The sequence below is a fragment of the Lactuca serriola genome, chromosome 8, assembly GCF_051521515.1.
Source record: "Lactuca serriola cultivar US96UC23 chromosome 8, Lser_US96UC23_V15, whole genome shotgun sequence".
Taxonomy (NCBI): Eukaryota; Viridiplantae; Streptophyta; class Magnoliopsida; order Asterales; family Asteraceae; genus Lactuca; species Lactuca serriola.
The window spans coordinates 299,077,425-299,098,961 of NC_136415.1; the positions used below are offsets into that span (position 1 = coordinate 299,077,425).

The window sequence follows — 21,537 nt, forward strand, 5'->3', positions numbered from 1 at the left end:
GGAGAAGGAATTTGATTTGGAAGATTCAGGAAGGAGGACACTTTGTCTTGGGTTATAGATTGAAGAATTAAAGACTGTGATCCTTATCCATGAAGAAGCTTACATAGAAAAGATACTAAGATGATTCTATATAGAAAAGGGAAATTCATTGAGCACACGAGTGTTTGTAAATTGTATTGTCACTTGATTATAATAAAGACACCTTTCGACATTCTAAAGATGAAAAGGAAATTGGAGGTCATCAATGTGTATTTTTATGTGTATCAAAGTGAAACATCCCAAAAATACAAGCCAAAAATTTCGTTTTAAAAACATTACTAACACCGTAACATCCAAATATCATATAAGAAAACCATAAGTCGTGTGTCTCAAAATGTCATAAAATATGTCTCATAATAAAACCAATGTCAAGATCATATCAAAATATTAGAGTCAATCTCCCAGGCTAAAACTATGGTGTGTGCCATGCCATCATCCCGAGCCCTTCCCCTTGCTAGCTGAAGTACCTAAAACCAAAACTGAAACTGTAAGCACGAAGCTTAGTGAGCTCCCCCAAACTACTACATACCATACAATAACATATAAAACACATAATGGGCCTTGCCCACTGCATCGGACCAAATTTTGGAACTAACTAGGGCCTTTCCCACTGCATCGGACCGAAGTCCGGTACTAACTAGGGCCTTGCCCTCTGCATCGGACCGAAGTCTGGAACTGACTAGGGCCTTGCCCACTGCATCAGACCGAAGTCCGGAACTAAATAGGGCCTTTACCACTGCATCGCACCGAAGTCCAGAACTGACTAAACATAGCATAACATAATCATAACATATAACAATAACACATATACTACATACTGCATCGGACTGCACTCCGGAACACATAACACATAGACATGCCTGAATCACAAAGACATCAAGCATATTGAACTACTTCTCGGGACCACCCCGGCATCAAACCACAGTCCAGAACTACCGATATCTATACGAGCTTGCATTGTAGCCGTAGACCCATTGCTACTGGAAGGAAACTCACCTCGTGTGACTGACTGATGTAACTCTGGGTGGGGAATCTCTGTTTGCTGCTCTGGCAACCCTCCAGCTATAAAATCCCACAAAGGTGCTTACTCAAAAGCTGATAACTACTCTTAGGGTAAAATGACCATTTCACCCCTAACTAAAGTCAACATCATGGTTAAAGTCAACTTCCCAGTTGACCGGACTCGTCGAGTTGGCTCGACAACTCGTCGAGTCCCAATCTTCTCAACTACCCCCAACCCGACTCTACTCGTCGATTTTAGCAAGAACTCGACGAGTTCACCTTCAATCATATCATCGAGACAATCTTCATCTGACTCGTCGAGTTCTTCCTGAACTCGTCGAGTTTATCTTCATATTAAGAACGTGTCCAGTCTGTGACTCGCCGAGTTGTATGAACAACTCGTCGAGTCCGTCTTCATGAGTTGGGAGATGGCCTTGGACTCGCCGAGTACGTTCCTCCACTCGCCAAGTCCCATGGTTTCCAGATCAATGGCGTTGTCCATTTCATTGAGTCCCCTCCCTGGACTCATCCAAATCCTTTCCGAACTAAAATGGGTTCCTCTGAGTCATAACAGTTTTGGGAACCAACTCACGACTCGCCGAGTCCCAAGAATGACTCACCGAGTCAATGCATATCCAAGTCTAATAATTTGATTCTGATGGGCAAAACCCATCCAGAAGGTAGATCTAGGCTCCTAAGATCAGTATAACACGTAAATCCATGAACTTTACGTTCATGCATGGGAATTTTATGCTCAAAGGACCAAAAATGGGACTTATTTCATTATTGGGGTTCTCATGGCCATAAAGGTGGCACCTTTATGCCATGAGGACCCTCTAAGGTTCCAGATCTGTGGGTAAAATGACTTGGGACATCCAAGTCTCAAGAATCCAGCTTCTTGGACCCGAAACTCCATAAAATGACAATAAGAAGATCTATGAAACTAGAAGACAAGTATGAAGCTTGATTACCAGAAAAGATGGCAAATGAGATGGGGTTTATGGATCTACTCTTTCTCCCTTGAATCTTCTAGCTTCCACCTCTTCCACTAACTTCAAAATACACCAAATAACTCTCAAACTAACCAAGAAGGCTCAAACTCACTTATGGAGGATTAAGGTTTCGGGTTGCTGCTCTGGAGTTGATGGAGGCTAGAGAAGAGGCCCATAATGTTGTTTAAATAGTGTGAAAACCCTAAATATTAGGGTTTCCTCCTGATTGGCCTACTCGTCGAGTCAAGGAGCGGACTCGCTGAGTAGATCACTTAAAACCCGCGTCCAAAACTGGCATCTACTCAAAAAGTTAGGGCTACAACTCGTCGAGTAGGTCTTACAAAATGACAATTAATGAATTAAATACGTACTAGAAACGGGGCATTACACAAAGTCTATGTAATTTTTCTACTAACAAATCCTACAAACATGTTTTAATATCACGGATGACATACACTTATAAAAAATGGCAAAAATACATTTTATATAAGAACAACATTTAGGGGTACTAACCTTCAGACAAGGCTCTAATTCACTATAATATGTAGTTGGCAAAGTCTTCTCATTTAGTAAGACATTCAATAAGATCAACAAGTCACCTGCTGAAACAAAAAAACAATTAGCATAAATACTTGATACCACCTAATTGGGGAGAAAACCCAATTTGATGATAATTACAAACAAACATGCTTTTTCTGATGCAGGAGCATCCGATCACAACATCCTATTGGCTGACTTTTTTTTATGTTTTAGTCAATTATTTAGTTGATTTGTTTCCTGTTTGAATTATGTTAAAATAATAAGAGATTTAGTGGAAGATAATATCTGTTTACAAAATATATCTTTAATCTAAATCTTAGGAGTATTTTTTAGGAAAGTTGAGCTGTCTTTTTTTTTCTAGGGTTATAAGTATTTTCCCTATAGCACGTTCAGGAGGTCTTTTTTTTGATGATTGATAATAAAACATCGAGACTTTTATTATTTTCGTTTTCTTCTACCTTGTGATTTTCTAGCCATTTGATTTTGCTAGTTTTTGGCATCATTTGGTATCAGAGCCTGGTTATCTCTCAAATGGTCGGACGTGGTAGACGTGATCCTCCTCCTCATAGATACGACGACAGAGGAAATGAAGGAGAACAACCAGATCCACAAGATGTTGAGATCGAAAGGCTACAATAACGAGTTCGGGTATTGGAGATACAACAGGAGGCTTAAAACCAAGATTCTCAATCAGAACACAGCCTTCAAGATGACCAAGAGAGGGACGTGAATTCGTTCGGTGGGGGTTTCCACGGAAGGAACACATTTGAAACTTATCAACGGAATACCCAGAGACAACACTATGATGACCCTTTACGAAACTTGGGAATGAAAATAGAGATCCTTGAGTTTGATGGGAAAGCACATCCTGACGATTTCATAGATTGGTTGAGCACCGTAGAACAGGTCTTTGATTGAAAGGATATTCCCGACGCATTGAAAGTAAAACTTGTAGCCATTAAGCTAAGGAAGTCTGCTTCACTTTGGTGGGAACACATGAAGAAACAACACCAATAGGAGAAGAAATCAAAAATTGAAACATGGTCGAAGATGAAGAAGCTATTATAGGGAAAGTTTCTCCCGGTAAATCATCGTCAAGAAGCCTTCTTAGATTATCATAGTTTAGCCCAGAAAGCGTCTTCTATTGAAGATTTCATCGCTGAGTTCGATCGACTCAGGATGCGATGTTCTGTTGAGGAAGAAGAGGAACAAATTATTGCACATTTTTGGGAGCCCTCAAACCTGAGATTGTTGATATTGTGCACCTTCAACAATATTCAACATATGCTGACGTATGTCATTTGGCCTTAAAGGTTGAAAAACAGTTAAGGAACAGAGGAAAACTTGGAGCTAGCAGGTTTGTGTCGTCCTCCCGTTCACCATCGACGCAACAAAGCAAGGCAACCAACTCTAAAATTGACACCCCAATAGGTATTGTAGCCAATCCACCTGCTACATGTGTTCTTCGATGCTTCAAATGTCAATGTGGGGTCATATGGCGAGGGAATGTCCAAACAAACAACTAGTCACTTTGGTGGGGGAACCAGACCCTATTTATGATACCAAAGGGAAGGATGAAAGTGATGTGGAGGAGATCGAGGTGGTGTATGCTGATCATGGCAATGCTTTAGTTACTCAGCGTGTCCTAAACGTTGATGTAGAGAAAACAGTGATCGTTCTTAGTTGCGCAACAGCATTTTTTGCAGCAAATGTACATCAAAAGGCAAGGTTTGTAGTGTCATAATTGATGGGGGCAGCAGTGACAACATGATGGCAACAACAAAGGTGGAAAAGTTAGGGCTCAAGGTGGAAAATCATCCAGAACCATACCAACTAACGTGGCTCAAGAAGGGGAATTTTGTGAAGGTAAATAAATGTTGTTTAGTTCAGTTCTTGATCGGAAAGAAATATGAAGATGAAGTCTGGTGCGAGGTTATTCCCATGGATGCGTGCCACATGTTATTGGGAAGACCTTGGCAGTATGGCCGAAAGACCAACTTGTTTCAAGAAGGATGGAGTTAATATAGTGTTGGCACCCCTAGTGACAACTTGTTTCTCTCCAAAACAAAATTCATTGGGTTAACCAAACTCATCCCTCAACCTACCATTTATGCTTTAGTTGTGACAGAAGAAAATGGTTTTTCCTCAACTGTTCGAGATCTGATCCAACCATTACTCAATGAATTTAGGGACGTCTTCCCTGAGGATATTCCACCGACTCTACCTCTTATAAGGGAGATACAACACTACATTGATTTCTTACCCGTTTCCACTATTCCAAACAAGAGCGCCTGCCGTATGAACCCAAAAGAGTTTGAGGAGTTACACCGACAAGTCAGCGAGCTACTCGACAAAGGACTAATACGAGAGAGTATGAGTCTGTGTGCCGTACCATCCTTGCTAGTTCCAAAACAGAGGGGGTACCTTTTCGCATGTGTATTGATAGTAGAGTCGTGAATAAAATCACGATTAAATATCGATTCCCTATTACGCATTTTGATGATTTATCGATCAGTTGCATGGGTCAACGATTTTCTCCAGGATTGATTTACGGAGTGGGTACCATCAGATTTGTATGCGACCTGGGGACAAGTGGAAAACCGCCTTTAAGACACATGCCGGACTATACGAGTGGTTGGTGATGCCCTTTGGGTTGTCAAATGCACCAAGCACTTTTATGCGGCTGATGAACCATGTTTTTAAACCTTTCATAGGTCAATTTGTTCTTGTTTACTTCGATGACATTTTACTTTACAGCCAAAGTGTCAAGCAACATGTGTCACATCTTCGACAGGTGTTTGCAGTCTTGCGGGAGCAGAAATTGTACGCCAACGGGAAGAAGTGCCATTTCCTAACTAATGAAGTTATCTTTCTTGGCTACTTAATTTAAGGTGATGGGATTCAGATGGATAATTCCAAGGTTGAAGATATTACGAGCTAGCCTACACCCACTACGATCCATGATATCCGTAGCTTCCATGGGCTAACCTTCTTCTACCAGCGTTTTATTCGAAATTTTAGTACCATTATTGCCCTATGACGGAATGTATGAACGACGGGAAGTCTTCTTGGACTAAAGAGGCTGGATATGCGTTTGAAGAATTAAAACAGAAGGTTACACAAGCTCCTGTTTTGGGTTTTCCTAATTTCAACGAGGTGTTTCAAGTCGAGTGTGACGCTTCGGGTCTTGGTATAGGCCGTGTTCTAAGTCAAAATCAAAAGCCGATTGCTTTTTTCAGCAAGAAGTTCAATGAAACGCGCCACAAATACTCTACCTATGATAAGGAATTTTATGCCATTGTTCGTAGTTTGGAATATTGGCGAAATTACTTACTCGCTAACGAGTTTATTCTCTGACCATGAAGCCATCAAGTATGTCCAGGGACAGCAGAAACTCAACCCTCGCCATGCCAAATGGGTCGAATTCTTGCAAGATTATTCCTTCGTTATTCGACACAGGGCTGGGTCTTCAAATACTGTTGTTGATGCTCTAAGTAGACGTCACATACTCCTTTCAGAAATGAAATTTCAGGTTTGTGGCTTTGATTCATTCAGGGACTTATATCAGGATGATCCATATTTTAGAACCATTTGGAATAACTGCAAGGACAAGCCCCTTCGCGACTTCTCAAGACATGACGGTTACCTCTTTAAGGGTGCTCGGTTGTGCATCCCCGTGAGCTCGTTACGAGACTCAGTTATCAATGAAAGCCATGTTGGAGGTCTTGCGGGTCACTTTGGCAGGGATAGAACCTTGGACTTAATCCACAGTCGTTTTTTTGGCCCAAGATGGAGCGTGATGTTGCCCGTATATTACTCAATGCCGTGTGTGTCATGTGGCCAAAACCCACCACACTAATGCAGGCCTATATACACCGTTGCCTGTTCCCGTTGCCCCGTGGGAGGATGTTAGTTTGGATTTTGTCCTAGGTTTACCTCGAACTCAAAGACAAAAAGATTCCGTGATGGTTGTTGTTGACAGGGTTTAAAAAATGTCTCATTTTATACCCTGTGCTAAGACTTATGATGCGAGCCAAATTGCAAGATTGTATTTTTCTGAAATTGTCAAGCTTCATGGAGTTCCAAAGACCATCACCTCGGATCGGGATGTTAAATTTGTGAGTCATTTTTGGCAGGCTCTTTGGAAAAGTATGGGTTCTAAGTTGCAATTTAGTAGCTCTCACCATCCGCAAATGGATGGTCAAACCGGAGTTTGGGGAATCTTTTACGGAGTCTTATTGATGATAACCCCAAGCAATGGGATTTAACACTTGCTCAGGCTGAGTTTGCCTATAACCGTTCCACGAACCGCACTACTGGGTTGAGCCCATTCATGGTTGTATACGGTCGAAACCCCCTTACTCCGCTTGATTTGACACTCATTCCCTTGGTTGACCATGTTAGTGTTGAGGCGGAAAATCAATCATAGCAGATCAAAACTATCCATCAGAAGGTTCGTGATGAAATCATTAAACATAATACGGCATATCAAAATCGAGCAAACAAGCATAGGAAGCAAGTTCTCTACAAGGAGGGTGATTTGGTTTGGATTCATTTGAGAAAAGAACGTTTTCTAGCTGGTCGTTTTGGGAAGTTGTTCGGGTGCTCAAGAAGACTAATGATAATGCCTATAAAATTGAACTGCGTGCTCATTACAACATGTCGGCTACTTTCAACGTTGCTGATTTATCGTCATTTCGGGAGGGAACAGATGAAGGAGCACACTCGAAGGCGGGTCCTTTTCAAGGCAGGGGGGATGATGCAGGAGCATCCAATCACAACCTCCTATTGGCTGACTTTTTTATGTTTTAGTCAGTTATTTAGTTGATTTGTTTCCTATTTGAATTATGTTAAAATAATAAGAGATTTAGTGGAAGATAATATCTGTTTACATAATATATCTTTAATCTAAATCTTAGGAGTATTTTTTTTAGGAAAGTTGAGCTGTCTTTTTTTTTTTCAGGGTTATAAGTATTTTCCCGTTCAGAGAGGTCTTTTTTTTTTATGATTGATAATAAGACATCGAGACATTCATTGTTCTCGTTTTCTTCTACCTTGTGATTTTCTAGCCATTTGATTTTGCTAGTTTTTGGCATCATTTTCATTACTATCATATACCAAGTTCATTATAATACATAAATTATCTCTATTTTCATGAACATGTTCAAAACAATATGGGAGAAGAAATGCACAAAAAAACCCATCACCCCAAAAAGTTAACTCAAAGCACGACTGTATGCAAAATTTTAGTATTTCTATGTTTTCCTTCTGCCCATTGCTTAAATTTTACTTTTCAAACAGTAATTAGTAGGGACAAACATGTGGGTTTTAGGGAATATGTGATAAAAAGGTATTTTGAAAAGATTATGTAGGCATGCGACAGCTCATCAAGAATCAAGATCTGGTTAAAGCATAGTAAATCACTATCGAATCACAGACAAAGACTGGAATATCAACATTTGGGTATGAAGAAAACTGACAGAGAGATTGATTCATTATGTTTTCGTAAAAGGGGATGAATACAGTTATAGAAGTTCTTCAGTATTGTGTATACATAATAATAATATTAATCCTCCACACCTCCAATAACTAAGCCACTTGGTGTGTCGATGGTTTTTAAATTGTAGAGAGACATTTCATGCACTTGTATTGCTGCAATGACAATTACTCTACAGTCAATGTAGATTGATCAAAATCAGAGATTAGTTGATACAGTACATATACAACCACTTATATAAGTACCAAAGTGTCTACTGTACCAAAAAGACTAAAATATTGGAACTGTTGACTTTGGAATTTGGCAGACAAATGGTATCAAATTTTAAATTAATTGGTTTCACCAACAGTAATTAGGGTTGTTGTTCGGATGTTCAAAGGTGCATTTTGGGTTACTTTTATGTTTTGTTAGTGGCTGGTTTATGCCAATTTTGTGGTCTAAGTTTCCAACATAGTAGTACTAGTATGTTGCTTTTAGGATTTTGTTTCAGTTGTTTTTATTAGTCAATAAAATAGTATAGTGTATATATTTAGATAATCTTCTGGTTCGTATACTGGAACCCGACACCACAGCATATGAAGCATGGCAGAAATTATCATCAATCTTCCTCAACAATAAAGGATCTCATGCAGCAGCTTTGGAACATGAGTTCAACAACCTCAAACTCTCAGCCATGTCATCATTGGAAGAATACTGTCAACGCCTCAAGGATTTGGCCACACAACTCGATGATGTTGAAAGCCCGATAACAGAAAATCGTTTTGTACTTCAACTGGTACGTGGCTTACCCTCTGAATTTGATACTGTGGCTTCTTTTATAAACCAAAGCCTCCCAACATGGGACACGGCATGTAGCATGCTTCAACTTGAACAACATCGCCAATCCAGTCGCCAGAGCAATAACACAACCGGAAACTCTTCCGGTGGAGCGCTTGTTGCTACACACACCGACATAGCTGATGAACCAACTCCTTCACACCAGAATGGCCGACCCCAATCAAACCAGAATCGCTACCCTACGAACACAGGTAATTGTGATCGTGGTAATCACAGCATCAGGCCTCCAGGTGCACCTCCAGGTAATGCTCCATACCCATATTGGGCTGCATATGCTCCACCACCATGTCCTTTTCCTGCTCAGCAAGGTTGGGCCTGCCCATGGAATTACGGACACCCATATCAGCAGCAGTATATACCTGATCATTCAGATCATCAGCCACGCCAGGCCAAACAACAATCAGCCCATCTGGCTGAAACAAACCCGCTGGACCCCACAGCTCTTGGAGAAGCTCTGCACACGATGACCTTAAACACTCCAGATCAATCTCAATGGTTCATGGACACCGGGGCAATCTCGCACGTCACTAGTGATGAAGGTATAATTTCCAATCCATTACAAACAGGTCCTATTCAGTCCATTTATGTTGGGAATGGTCATAGCATCCCTATCAAAGAGTCTGGTAACGCCACTCTTTCTCTTCCCAATCACTCGACCGTTTTGAAAAATGTCCTGTTAGCACCTCAAATCATTAAAAACCTCATCTCTGATAGAAAATTCACATCTGATAATTATTTTTCTGTTGAGTTTGATCCATACGGTTTTTCTGTGAAGGATTTGACGACTGGGAGGATCCTTTCTCGACACAATAGCTGCGGAAAGCTAAACCCTGTCACATCAGTTGCACCATCAGCAACAATTTTGCTTTCACCTTCCGGTTCGGACTTATGGCACAATCGCCTTGGACACCCTGGCGATAATATTTTAGATCATCTTCATTTTAATACTTTCATTTCATGTAATAAGACTAGTCGTTTGAATAATGTTTGCAGTTCTTGTCAAATTTCTTAACACAAACGCCTACCATTTTTTGATTCTAAATCTACTACGTTGCTACCATTTGACATCGTCCATTGTGATTTATGGACTTCACCCGTCTCTAGCAACTCAGGTTACAAGTATTACATGGTTCTTATTGATAACTTCACACAATACATATGGCTCTTTCCTTTAAAATATAAGTCCGAAACACTCATCAAGTTCAAACAATTTCATTCTTACATACTCACCCAATTTAATGCTAAAATCAAATCTTTTCAATGTGACATGGGTGGTGAATTTGATAGCACTTCATTTCACACTTTGCTTCATCACACGGCTTACATTTCCGATTCTCGTGTCCTCAAACATCTCCCCAAAATAGAAAAGCCAAATGTATGATTCGATGCCTCAATGAAATTATCCTCGCGTTGCTCACTCATGTGTCTCTCCCTCCTTCCTTTTGGGTCGAGGCACTTCACACAACCGCTTACCACCATAACATCCTTCCAACTAAAACTCTTCACCTTCGCACTCCTACATCCTCCGTTTACCACCGACACCCAACCTACGATCACTTATGTACCTTCGGATGTGCTTGTTATCCAAACCGCTCTGCAAATAGAACACACAAACTTGACCCTCGCTCCACTCTTTGTATCTTCCTCGGGTACCCACCTAACTACCGAGGTTACCGATACCTTGAACTCTCCACGAGTAGAGTATTTCTTTCTTGGCATGTTACCTTCGATGAAAAATCATTCCCGTATCAGTCTCACCACTCCAAACCATCAAACACCGACATCTCTCCCTCTCCTCACCTTTTCGATATTTTCCTACCTACACCAATAACTCCTTCCGTCGCCCCTTCCTCCACGCCACCATCTCCACCTCCTACAAACTCTCCTATCCCTTTATCTACACCACCTACAGCCTCTCCCTCCCCTTCCACCAGTCCCAAACATCCTACCCCCCTCCTCCACCTGCCGCCCCACATGTCTCTAGCCACACAATGTCCACTCGATCCCAAAGTGGTATTATTAAGACATGACAACCCTTAAACCTTCACACCCATTCTCAACCACTCATATCCCCTATACCAAAATCTCCCCACCTTGCTCTTAACGACCCAAATTGGCGTAACGCTATGACCATTGAATACCAAGCCTTGCAACAAAATCAAACGTGAGAGCTTGTCCCACGCCCAACTAACGCAAATGTAATACATTGCATGTGGCTATATCGCCATAAATATAACTCGGATGGCTCTCTTGAATGATACAAGGCACGTTTGGTCGTAAATGGAAAATCTCAAAAAGTGGGCCTCGATTGTGATGACACCTTCAGTCCAGTAGTTAAACCCACAACTATTCGGATAGTTCTTAGCCTTGCCGTCTCTCGTAACTGGCCTGTCAAACAATTAGATGTTAAAAATGCTTTTTTACATGGGGATCTTAATGAGACGGTGTTTATGCACCAACCACCAGGGTTTGTGGACCAGTCAACAACTCATGTGTGCAGGTTACGAAAATCATCATATGGACTAAAGCAAGAACCTCGGACTTGGTACACCCGATTTGCAACTTTTGTTACATCAAACGGCTTCAAACGAAGCGTTTCTGACCATTCATTATTCATATTCAACAGAGGGAATGCCACACATTCACATGGAATTTGCAATGACAGACCTTGGTATGTTAAAACACTTCCTTGGGGTTACATCCAAATGCACTTCGTCGGGTCTTTTTCTATCACAGGAAATGTACACCAAGGAGATTCTTGAAAGAGCAAATATGTACAACTGCGAACCCGCCTCCACACCGATAGAAACCGGATCCAAACTAAGCGCTGACTTGGGTGCTCCCTTAACTGACATATCTCTACACCTTACATTCACATGCCCGGATCTTACTTATGCAGTTCAACACGTTTTCCTATTCATGCACGCGCCGTGCGAATCACATCTATAGTTCCTCAAACGAATATTGCGTTACCTAAAAGGAACCATCCATCATGGCCTTTACTTTCGAGCTAACCGATCACTAAAGCTTACGACGTACACATATGTCGATTGGAGAGGATGTCCAGACTCCCGCAGATCCACTTCAGGCTAGTGTGTGTTTTTGGGTGATAATTTGATATCATGGTCAGCCAAGCGACAAGCAACTATCTCCAGATCTAGTGTAGAGGCAGAATATCGAGGCATTGCTAATGCTGTTGCTGAAACTAGCTGGGTCAGGAACCTTCTTCTAGAGCTTCATGTTCCTATATGACAAGCCACATTGATTTATTGTGACAATGTATCTGCCGTCTATCTTTCCGCCAACCCGATTCAACACCAACATACCAAACATGTCGAATTAGACATACATTTTGTTTGGGAAAAAGTGCGACTTGGCGAGGTTAAGGTTTTTCATGTCCCAGCTGAATACCAATATGCCGATATTTTTACGAAAGGCCTTCCCAAAATCTTATTTGAAAGTTTTCGATCCAGTCTGAACGTTCGCAAAGCTCCAGATCACACTAAGGGAGACTATTAGTTAATAAAATAATATAGTGTATACATTTAGATTATTGTATTTGATTCTTACCTTATTATAAGGATTCGGTTCTTATATTTGTATATATACATGTATCAATGAATGAGATCGGTAGGGTTATCATAAACCTTTAGTTTTATTTTGCTATTTAATTGTATCTGTTCATTGATTTCTTACTAATGAATGAATTGGTAAAATTTTAGCATCTCTATGTTTTCCTTCTGTTCATTGCTTAGATTATACTTTTCCAACAGTAAGTAGAAGGCAAAGTTATGTGGGCAAATGGAAGCTCGTCAGATTACAAGAAATGTTTTTTGTTTTCCAGTTTTCTGCAATGCAAGAGCAAATTGAGCGACATTTCATGTACTTGTATTGCTGCAACAACATAGACTATGTGCTCGATGCACTGATCAAAATAAAAGATTAGTTGATGCAATACAATACAACCACTAATGTAAGTACCAAAGGGTCGTCTACTGTAAAGCAAGGGAAATAACTGAGTTGTGAAGCGTATCCTCCCTTACACAGTTAATAACGGATTTTGCACACAAAAAACATAAAAGCGTATGTGCATCATTTTCGGAAATGCTAAATTTATATCCCAATTTGTGTGTATTGTACACAAATAGAGCAAACTCAAAAAACCAACGACAATTAGGTCAAAAAGAATAAAAGGAAAAGGAAACTTACCAAGTGAACAACGATTACTCGGAATCGAGAAGAGAGATGAATCGGCAACAAAATTTCATGCCCACACCTCGCTGAGACTAGACGATGGATAGGTACGCGGGGTGTTGTTAACCACGCCAATTTTGACCTAACTTTACGACACACCTAATCTTTGGCAAATTCTATTCATTTCATTTGTACGGGTTTTGTAAGGTGAATGGAAGGTGAGGATAATATGATGTGGCAGGCCAAAAGTGTGTCAACGTGTATCATGTCACATGAGTTTCTTAGAATTAAAGCAAGTGCCACCTAGGGGTGGAATTGGTACAGTACCAATTCATTTTTTTCTAAAACGTGTACCGTACCAACTATAATTGATATAAAAAAATTGCTACCGGTACCGTACCAAGTATACTTGGTACCAATTTATTTGGCTAGCAACAAGTTTGGTTGGTACCAAGTATACTTGGTACGGTACCGGTAGCAATTTTTTTATATCAATTATAGTTGGTACGGTACACGTTTTAGAAAAAAATGAATTGGTAATAATATATACCAATTTCTTTTAATTTTCTTTTATAAGATTTAAAAATAAGCAAAAAACATCAGATTTTGATGTGTGGTATAGAAATTAGTTACGTAGTTTTTTTAGTTTACAAAAGAATTCTATTGAAGTAACGCTAAAGTAACGTTTTAATATTGTGCTTTAACGTAGTAATAACTATTGACTAATACGACTAAATGACTAATATAATGTTATTAAAACTGTGAACACTAAATACAATTAACAGTTGAAATATATATATATATATATATATATATATATATATATATATATATATATATATATCAAATGAATTGGTTGGTACGGTATTACCATGGTATTCTAATTTTTGTACCATTACCATTATTGGTATGGTACTATCAACCAAACATGTTGGCTACCAAATATATTTGCTACCATGTTTCTTGGTTCGGTTGGTAACATGTTGGTTGGTTTTCCATGGTACAATTTTGCCAGCCCTAGTGCCACCTAAGCAAAAATTGACCCAATTCATTGACATGTCACTAAAATGTTGGTCATTGCAACTAGGAGTGCACAAGAAAACCTATTACTTTGGCAAAATTGAAACTTATTTTCGTTTCTCCTTTTCCTTTTTTCTTTTCTTTTGTTTCCTTTATTACACTCATTACTTTTTTAGAAAGGTAATCGAACTTCAACGGCTTTCCTGGTATTTTCCCCTAATATTATGGGGAATTTTTGTTCTTTTTCTGAATATTTGTGTTCTCTTTTTTTTAATCTAAAAATGTAATCTAGAACTTAAGATTTAGTGTTCTGTTAATAATGGTTCATGGATAACATTAACTGATACTATATTAAACCATTGTTGACCGAAGTTGAAGATGATGAATTAGATGTTGATCAAAGCAATTATTTCGATTTTCATCAACTACAAAACCAATTGATCAGATCTTAATCTGTAAGTGTTATTTTATTATTTAGGCATTCTTATCTGAAGGATCAAGTTGTTACGTTTTTCTACAGTAGGATCAATCTATTCCTTATCAATTTGAAGTTTCAGTGCTTGTTGAAATTAAAAGGTGTATTGATCAATTAATGAGTTTTGACTTTGAAAAAAATATTTTGGTTAAAGAAAAGTTATATAACATATTGAATTGAAGTTGGATTTTGTGATGCTGACAAGGTGTTTGTTAAAATTGCAGGCAGAAATACAGTTATCTATCCAATGTTTTTGCAGAAAGAGGGCTGTGAAATTGAAAATGAAAATGACGGCTTAAAAGAAGTATTTGCTATCAAGAAGAAGTCTGTTGAAAGTCATAAGACCTTGTTTTATTTTACTTCATCACTCAACTTAACAAAACACTGTGTTTAAGAAGAAAAATAGCAGGTTTAATGGGCAACTTGCCACACCCCAAAACTGAAGTATATTAACTTATACAATGATGAATAAATAATAAATTCACTTTTTGAAGCATTAAATGTGATTCAAGTCCTATTAACTTCTCTAAACCTTCTCCTTGACTTTCAAGCTCAAGGTTTTAGCATATCGTGACATACACCCTTATGATTAAGTTTATGCTGGTGAATTACTTGCATTCCAGAGGATCTATGCGACCTCTCTTCCTCTCTTGATCTTGTTAACTCTCACCACAAATGCAACATATATCTTGTCCATGGTTTTCTCAACAAACATGAAAAGCTTTTGTCTCCACTGCCTCTTGAACAACAGAACCCCAATAACACCCCAAAACCCTGTTGCAAAACCACAAATTATGTCCACGTAAAACAACCATAACTTTGTCTTCTCATCAACTGCTTCTTGTTTCTTCTTGCTTGTTGTTGTTGGGTCTTCTCTGGGATTTGAGCATTTCTTAGGCAATGGAGATCCACAGAGATCTTTGTTCCCTTCATATATTGATGGATCAATCAGGGTCTGCAGTTGCCTTCCTGTTGGAATTCGTCCTGACAAGTTGTTGTGTGACAAATTCAAATGGCTCAAAAATGTCAAATCTGCCATGCTCGGAGGGATCACCCCTGTCAACTCGTTTCCAGATAAATCGAGAGAAAATAAATTTGTCATGTTTCCAATGCTTTTAGGAATATGCCCAGTGAGATGATTATTTGACAAATTGAACCCCACCAACATGGAAAGTGCAGTTAGCTCGTTTGGTATTTCTCCAACAAGTTGGTTGCTTGAAAGGTCCATGTTGAAAACCATATACCAAGTTCTTGTATATTCAAGATCAACACCTTTCATGACCTGATCAACATTGATCTCATCATAGTCGAACAAGCTACCCATTTGTCCAGATCCGCTGTTATTAACCATGGCAATCAACTCTCCAAGACAACGAGGGATGCGTCCCTTTAAGTTGTTGTGTGCAACATCCAAAATTTGAAGATTTGAAACATTGCACAAAGACTGAGGAATTCTTCCCGTGAAGTTATTTTTGCGTAACCTCAAAACTGCCAAATATGTAAGTTCTTCCCCTACCCATTTGGGTATATTTCCCGACAGTTTATTATCACCAAGATCTAAGATATTTAGATATCGTAAATTCCCCAGTTCTTGAGGAATTTCACCAGTAAACTTGTTGTCATTCAACCTTAACCGAGTTAATGAACCAAAACCTACAAAACTCGGAATGACACCGGAAAATTGATTTGAGCTAAGTATCATCGCATACAGCCTTTCCAGCTTCTCAAGACACTTGGGAATTTTACCTGTTAAGTTATTTTTGGAAAGATCGAGATAATCCAAATCTGTCCTTCTGCATAATGATGTTGGAATCAAGTCATTGAAAAAGTTATTTCCAAGAAATAATACCGGAGAAGGACCAAACAAGCCATAAGTTTCCCCATTAGGAAGGTTTGTTAAAGGTCCGTTGAGTTGGTTGTGAGAGAGATCTAACTGCGGAATGATGGGCATCTTCCGCATCCATGTGGGCAGAGGTCCTGAAATTGAAGCATTTGACAACACTAACTCATAAAGTTTCCTTTGATTTCGAAGCCACTGTGGAAATCCGTTTGTGATATTACAAGAACGGAGTCGAAGAGTTACCAACTGAAATGGAGGCATCCAGTCACTTGAAACATTGAATGTCAACTTGGTGTTAAAAGAAGCATCCAAGTACTTCAACATTGAAAGGTCGGCAAAATGGGCTTCAAAAACTACTCCTTGTAAAGAATTATTAGAGAAATCTAGAGAATGGAGTTTGGCAAGTTTCCCAATTGCAGCTGGAATAGTCCCATTCAATTGATTAGAAGAAAGGTCAAGTTTGGAAAGATTTCCAAGGAATGAAGGAATTTGACCGGTTAACTTGTTATCAGAGAGATCTAATACTTCTAAATATCTTAATCTTCCAAGAGATTCAGGGATTTGGCCTGTCAATTTGTTGCATGATAGATTCAAAACTTGTAAATATCTTAATCTTCCTAAAGATTCGGGGATTGAGCCAACCAATCCGCTGCTCGATAGATCTATCCCTCTTAAATTAGGCAGTCTTCCAAGTGGCTCTGGAATTGTAACATTTGAACACGAACGTAAATCCAACCATTCCAAAGCATATCGGGAGCACTCTGATAAGTTTTTTGGTGAGTCCATCATTGTTATTTCAAAATGATTGAACGATGCATGCAATTGTTTTAGGTGACAGTGTCTCCAAATCCCAACATCCCTAATCTGCTTAAACCGGTTATCCGAAAGATCAAGATCTAGAAGGTTGGGCATAACAGGGACCGATGAATTCAACAAGTTTCCCGAGAGGTCAAGGACTCTTAGGGAGCTCATGTTTGTGAAAACAGGTGGAAATACACCTTCAATTGAATTTTCGCTAAGAACCAAGTGTTGGATGTTTGAAAGTCTACTGAAATTAAAATGAGGGGAAGATAGATGTGTCTTATCGAGCCCACAACCTGACAAATGCAGCTCAGATAAAGAAGGGATTATGCTTAGCAAGTTTGCAAAGTTCCATGCCAAGCTAAGATCGAAGTATGAAAGATCAAGGAATGTTAGGGATGAAAGGTTTTGAAAAAAGTTAGGGAGTGGACCTTGGAAAGAATTTTCGCTAAGATCCAAGTGTTTGATGTTGGGAAGTATTCTACTCGAATTAAGAAAAGGACCAAAGTCAGCATTGGAAAGACTACACCATGACAAACTTAACACTTCTAAAGAAGGAATCATGTAAAACACCATGTCCCTGTTTTTTGCTCTGCCAAGATCTACTTCACTCAAGTCGAGATACTCAAGTGACGAAAGGCCAGAGGTCCATGCCATGTCATCTGCCTTCAGACCTCCATTTGAACTGAGATCAAGAACCTTTAAATTAGAAAGATTTCCAATATAAGGAGAAATAATACCTTCAAAACCAGCATGAGAGAGATTGAGGTATGTCAGTTGTTTCAAGGATATAAAGAACTTTGGGATCTGACTTCCTTCAAAATCATTCCCACTCAAGTCCAAGGATTTGAGATGGCTCAACTCTGCCAAACAAGGGTTCACCTCATCACCACTTAAGTAGCAGTCATCCTCACTCTCTTTATATCTCCAACATCCTCTGAGATTAAGGCTCTCAACAGTTGCATCTTCACAGTGGACTCCTTCCCACAGGCAACAGTCATTGCCAACCCACGATGACAACATTCCAGAAAAATCTTTGACACTCTGTTTGAACTTGAAAAGAGCAAGTCGTTCTTGCTCAGAGCAAATCACACTCATATTTCCATCACCCAAACAAGTTGTAAATGTAGCTCCTGCAAACAGAAAAGCACATACGAAAATGAAATGGAGCCCTAAACCCATTGGATTCCCCATTATGAACCTTAACTCAGTTTGTTAATTTAGAGATTGGAAAAGAAGAGCTGAAGTAGAAAGGTGGGTTGTTAAGAGGAAGTAATGCGTTGTTAAGAGGAAAAAATAGTTGATATATAAAGCCATAAATGAAGAGCAACTAATTTCCATGCAAGGCTTGAAAGTCATTAATGACAAAATAAAACACAATATTCTTGTGGTCCTAGGCTATTTTCTTTTTTTGTCGATCAAAATAAGTGCATGATGGCCTATAGAAAAAACGTAAAATCATAACTATTAAAGGGGTGAATCAAGAAAAAAAAACAATGTAGAAAACAGGGAAAAGCATCACAACTGAGGAGATAATTATGACCTTTTTATTTAGCTAACATATATAGAATTTGGGATAAATGCAAGTAATAACATAGTATTTTCATTTATGTGTGTATTATAGCATCTTACCTTCCATTTGATTTGGTTTACCACAACATTGTCATAACAAAATATAGTTAGAATAGATTTTACAAACTAATCCTCATTTGGTCCTCTAAGTACTTCTTCATGCAATTATATGGAGTCTATTTTAGAGGTGACAATTCCAACCAACTTATGAGTAAATGAATTGATTTGGGTCACTCTTTACTTCTAATGGATCAAATAGCTCAACATGGTTAAAAGTTGTCCAAATTTTATTTAAATGCATTGAACCTTGTGAACTGTTTTATTAAAAAAAAAAAAAAAGAACTAATATTTTATTTTTGTAAATATCTTTGTAATATGTTCCCTTCGTTTATTTATCCCTACTAAAGCTTAAAACACTAATTTTATAACTTATTGGTTGGTTTGAAGAGAAGACTTGGAAGTCAATGAAATTATATTCCTGTAGTCCCCACAGCACATGCAGATGTCTTGGGCCTCAATTTTTCATTCAAAGACTTTGAAGTCAACACAAAACTACACACTTGATTTTGATTTTTAAAGGCTTACAAAACTAACTTGCAGCAAAAAAGATTTTTTTTATTATTTGACTTTAACAAGGTTGATGTTTCCAACCGAATAAAAGACAGGTTTTATAACGTTAAGCCTAAATTTTCATATTGTATTTTATGCACTGTATTAACATATATGCATTCACATATTCTCATGTGTTATACTACACATTACACAAGGATACTGTGAGCAACTCACACAGACACACAAATTACAACGTACTTGAATTTACTTTAAGCCTAAATTTTCATATTGTATTTTAGGTCAATTCTCCTTTTAATTAGTTTACTTTTTATTATAAATACGATAATTTTCTGCTATCAGAAAAATTAAAATACATTCGTGAACTTCCATGTAAGCTCAATTGAAGTATTTTACAGCCCTAAAAAAATATCAGAGCTGTGTACATCAGTAAATTAGAGACTCACTGTGCTTCAAGTATAATTAACTCCAAACATGAACCGAAAGAGAAATCAAATATCCTCCTACTTTTTCTTCTACCATCTTACTACACACTTAACTTGTCATATTTAATATAATTAATAAATTTTGATTACAATTGTTATCTTCTAAAAGTGGTAGGAGGATGAGTAGGAAGAAAAAGTAGAAGGATATTTAATTTTTTGAACCGAAAATACAAGCAAAACTCAACATTAATTAAAAATAAAATTTCAAACAAAATTGAGGATTTGGAACCTTTTCAAGCAAAAGAAGCAAAAGATGATATGAACAGAGTGAGCCCATAATCATGGGATCAAGCGTTCTAAGCACAACCACAAAATCTTCAACCAAGAAAGCGATAACGAGTCTCTTACTTGGAGCCATGTAGAAGAAAAGTGAAAAATGCAGCAGCACGTTGTTGTGAAAGCAGAAGCATGTAAGGTGGGGAGAGAGAGTATTTCAAGTTGAAATCCTATCACCCATGGATAATGGATTATTATTTTTTTAATTCCAAAAGAATTTAATACCATTTTATAATATCCATTAATACAAAGTGAATTTGCCTACCTTCTCATTAATCACAATGTATATATTTATACTATACAAGAAATCCCTATAATAGGGAAAATATAACTACCAAATATAAATACAATTATATCAACGAATAGCCTCCCTCAGTTGGAGCGGGAGGAGGACGAATGCTCAAACTGGATCTAAAATCCAAGAATAATTGTCGTGGTAATCCCTTGGTGAATATATCAGCATATTGGTAAGAAGAAGGGCCATGAAGAACTTTAATATGACCAAGAGCTACTTTATCACGAACAATGTGTATATCCATTTCAATGTGCTTTGTCCGTTGATACTGCACCGGGTTACTAGAAAGATAAACGACAGAGACCTTATCACAATAAACTAAGGTAGCCGTCTTGAGAGGGGTTTGAAGTTCAAGAAGAAGATTGCGCAACCAGCAAGCTTCGACAATGACATTAGCAACACCCTTATATTCCGCCTCGGCACTGGAACGAGATAATGTGGATTGACGTTTAGCAGACCAAGATACCATATTGTCACCGAAGAACACACAATAACTAGAAGTAAAACGTCTAGTGTCGGGGCAACCACCCCAATCTGCATCAGTATAAGCAACGAGTTGAGATGGTTTATGTAACACTAGCCAAAATAGGTTAATAACAATCACATGTGATTATGCTAATCATGTAATGTGATAAATTTACAATGTATTTCATGATAAATTCTAATACAAATATGAACTTTCTTTACCATACAACTCAAAGTATACGTCCATATGATTCCAAAAATATAGAGAACGTCTGAATCTGACTTCGCATGAAGAAGTTATGATAAACCGAACACTATAAATATCTATAATAAGAGGAATTTAAAATAGACTTAGAATTAGCTATTTAAGTCTAAAAGATAGTTGTAGTACTCATAAATAACTATGTGTGTATATAAAGAACGTCGAAAACGGAGTTCGTATGCAAAAGTTATGGTTTTCCGAAGATTCAACTTTTAGAAACCCTAAGCTAACTAAACTCAAGACGTGAACAAAGGTTTATTCACGACGTGAGGAGTCATTTTGCCACATTTCGGAATCTAGAAGACGTGATGAGGCTGCGAGGAGATAAAATCCAAACTCACGACGTGAACAAGAAGTTTTTCACGACGTGAGGAG

At 38.4% G+C, this 21,537-nt stretch overlaps 1 protein-coding gene and 1 long non-coding RNA gene across 2 annotated transcripts; both read right to left on the bottom strand.

The window, feature by feature from the left end:
• Nucleotides 1-318: 318 nt before the first annotated feature.
• LOC145068812 (uncharacterized) lies at nt 319-13,285 on the bottom strand. The gene is made up of 3 exons (XR_013689131.1): nt 13,117-13,285; nt 2,547-2,632; nt 319-506 (listed from the first exon to the last, which is right to left on the bottom strand). It is a non-coding gene; the product is annotated as an uncharacterized LOC145068812 (long non-coding RNA).
• Nucleotides 13,286-14,923: 1,638 nt separating this feature from the next.
• LOC145066467 (receptor-like protein EIX2) lies at nt 14,924-18,654 on the bottom strand. The gene has a single exon (XM_079013725.1). The coding sequence runs from the start codon at nt 18,429-18,431 to the stop codon at nt 15,225-15,227; it is 3,207 nt and encodes a 1,068-aa protein (XP_078869851.1). The 5' UTR covers nt 18,432-18,654; the 3' UTR covers nt 14,924-15,224.
• Nucleotides 18,655-21,537: the final 2,883 nt, after the last annotated feature.

Excerpts from the sequence above, each read along its gene's own strand:
- LOC145066467 (XM_079013725.1), bottom strand. The coding sequence starts at position 18,431 with ATGGGGAATCCAATGGGTTTAGGGCTCCATTTCATTTTCGTATGTGCT.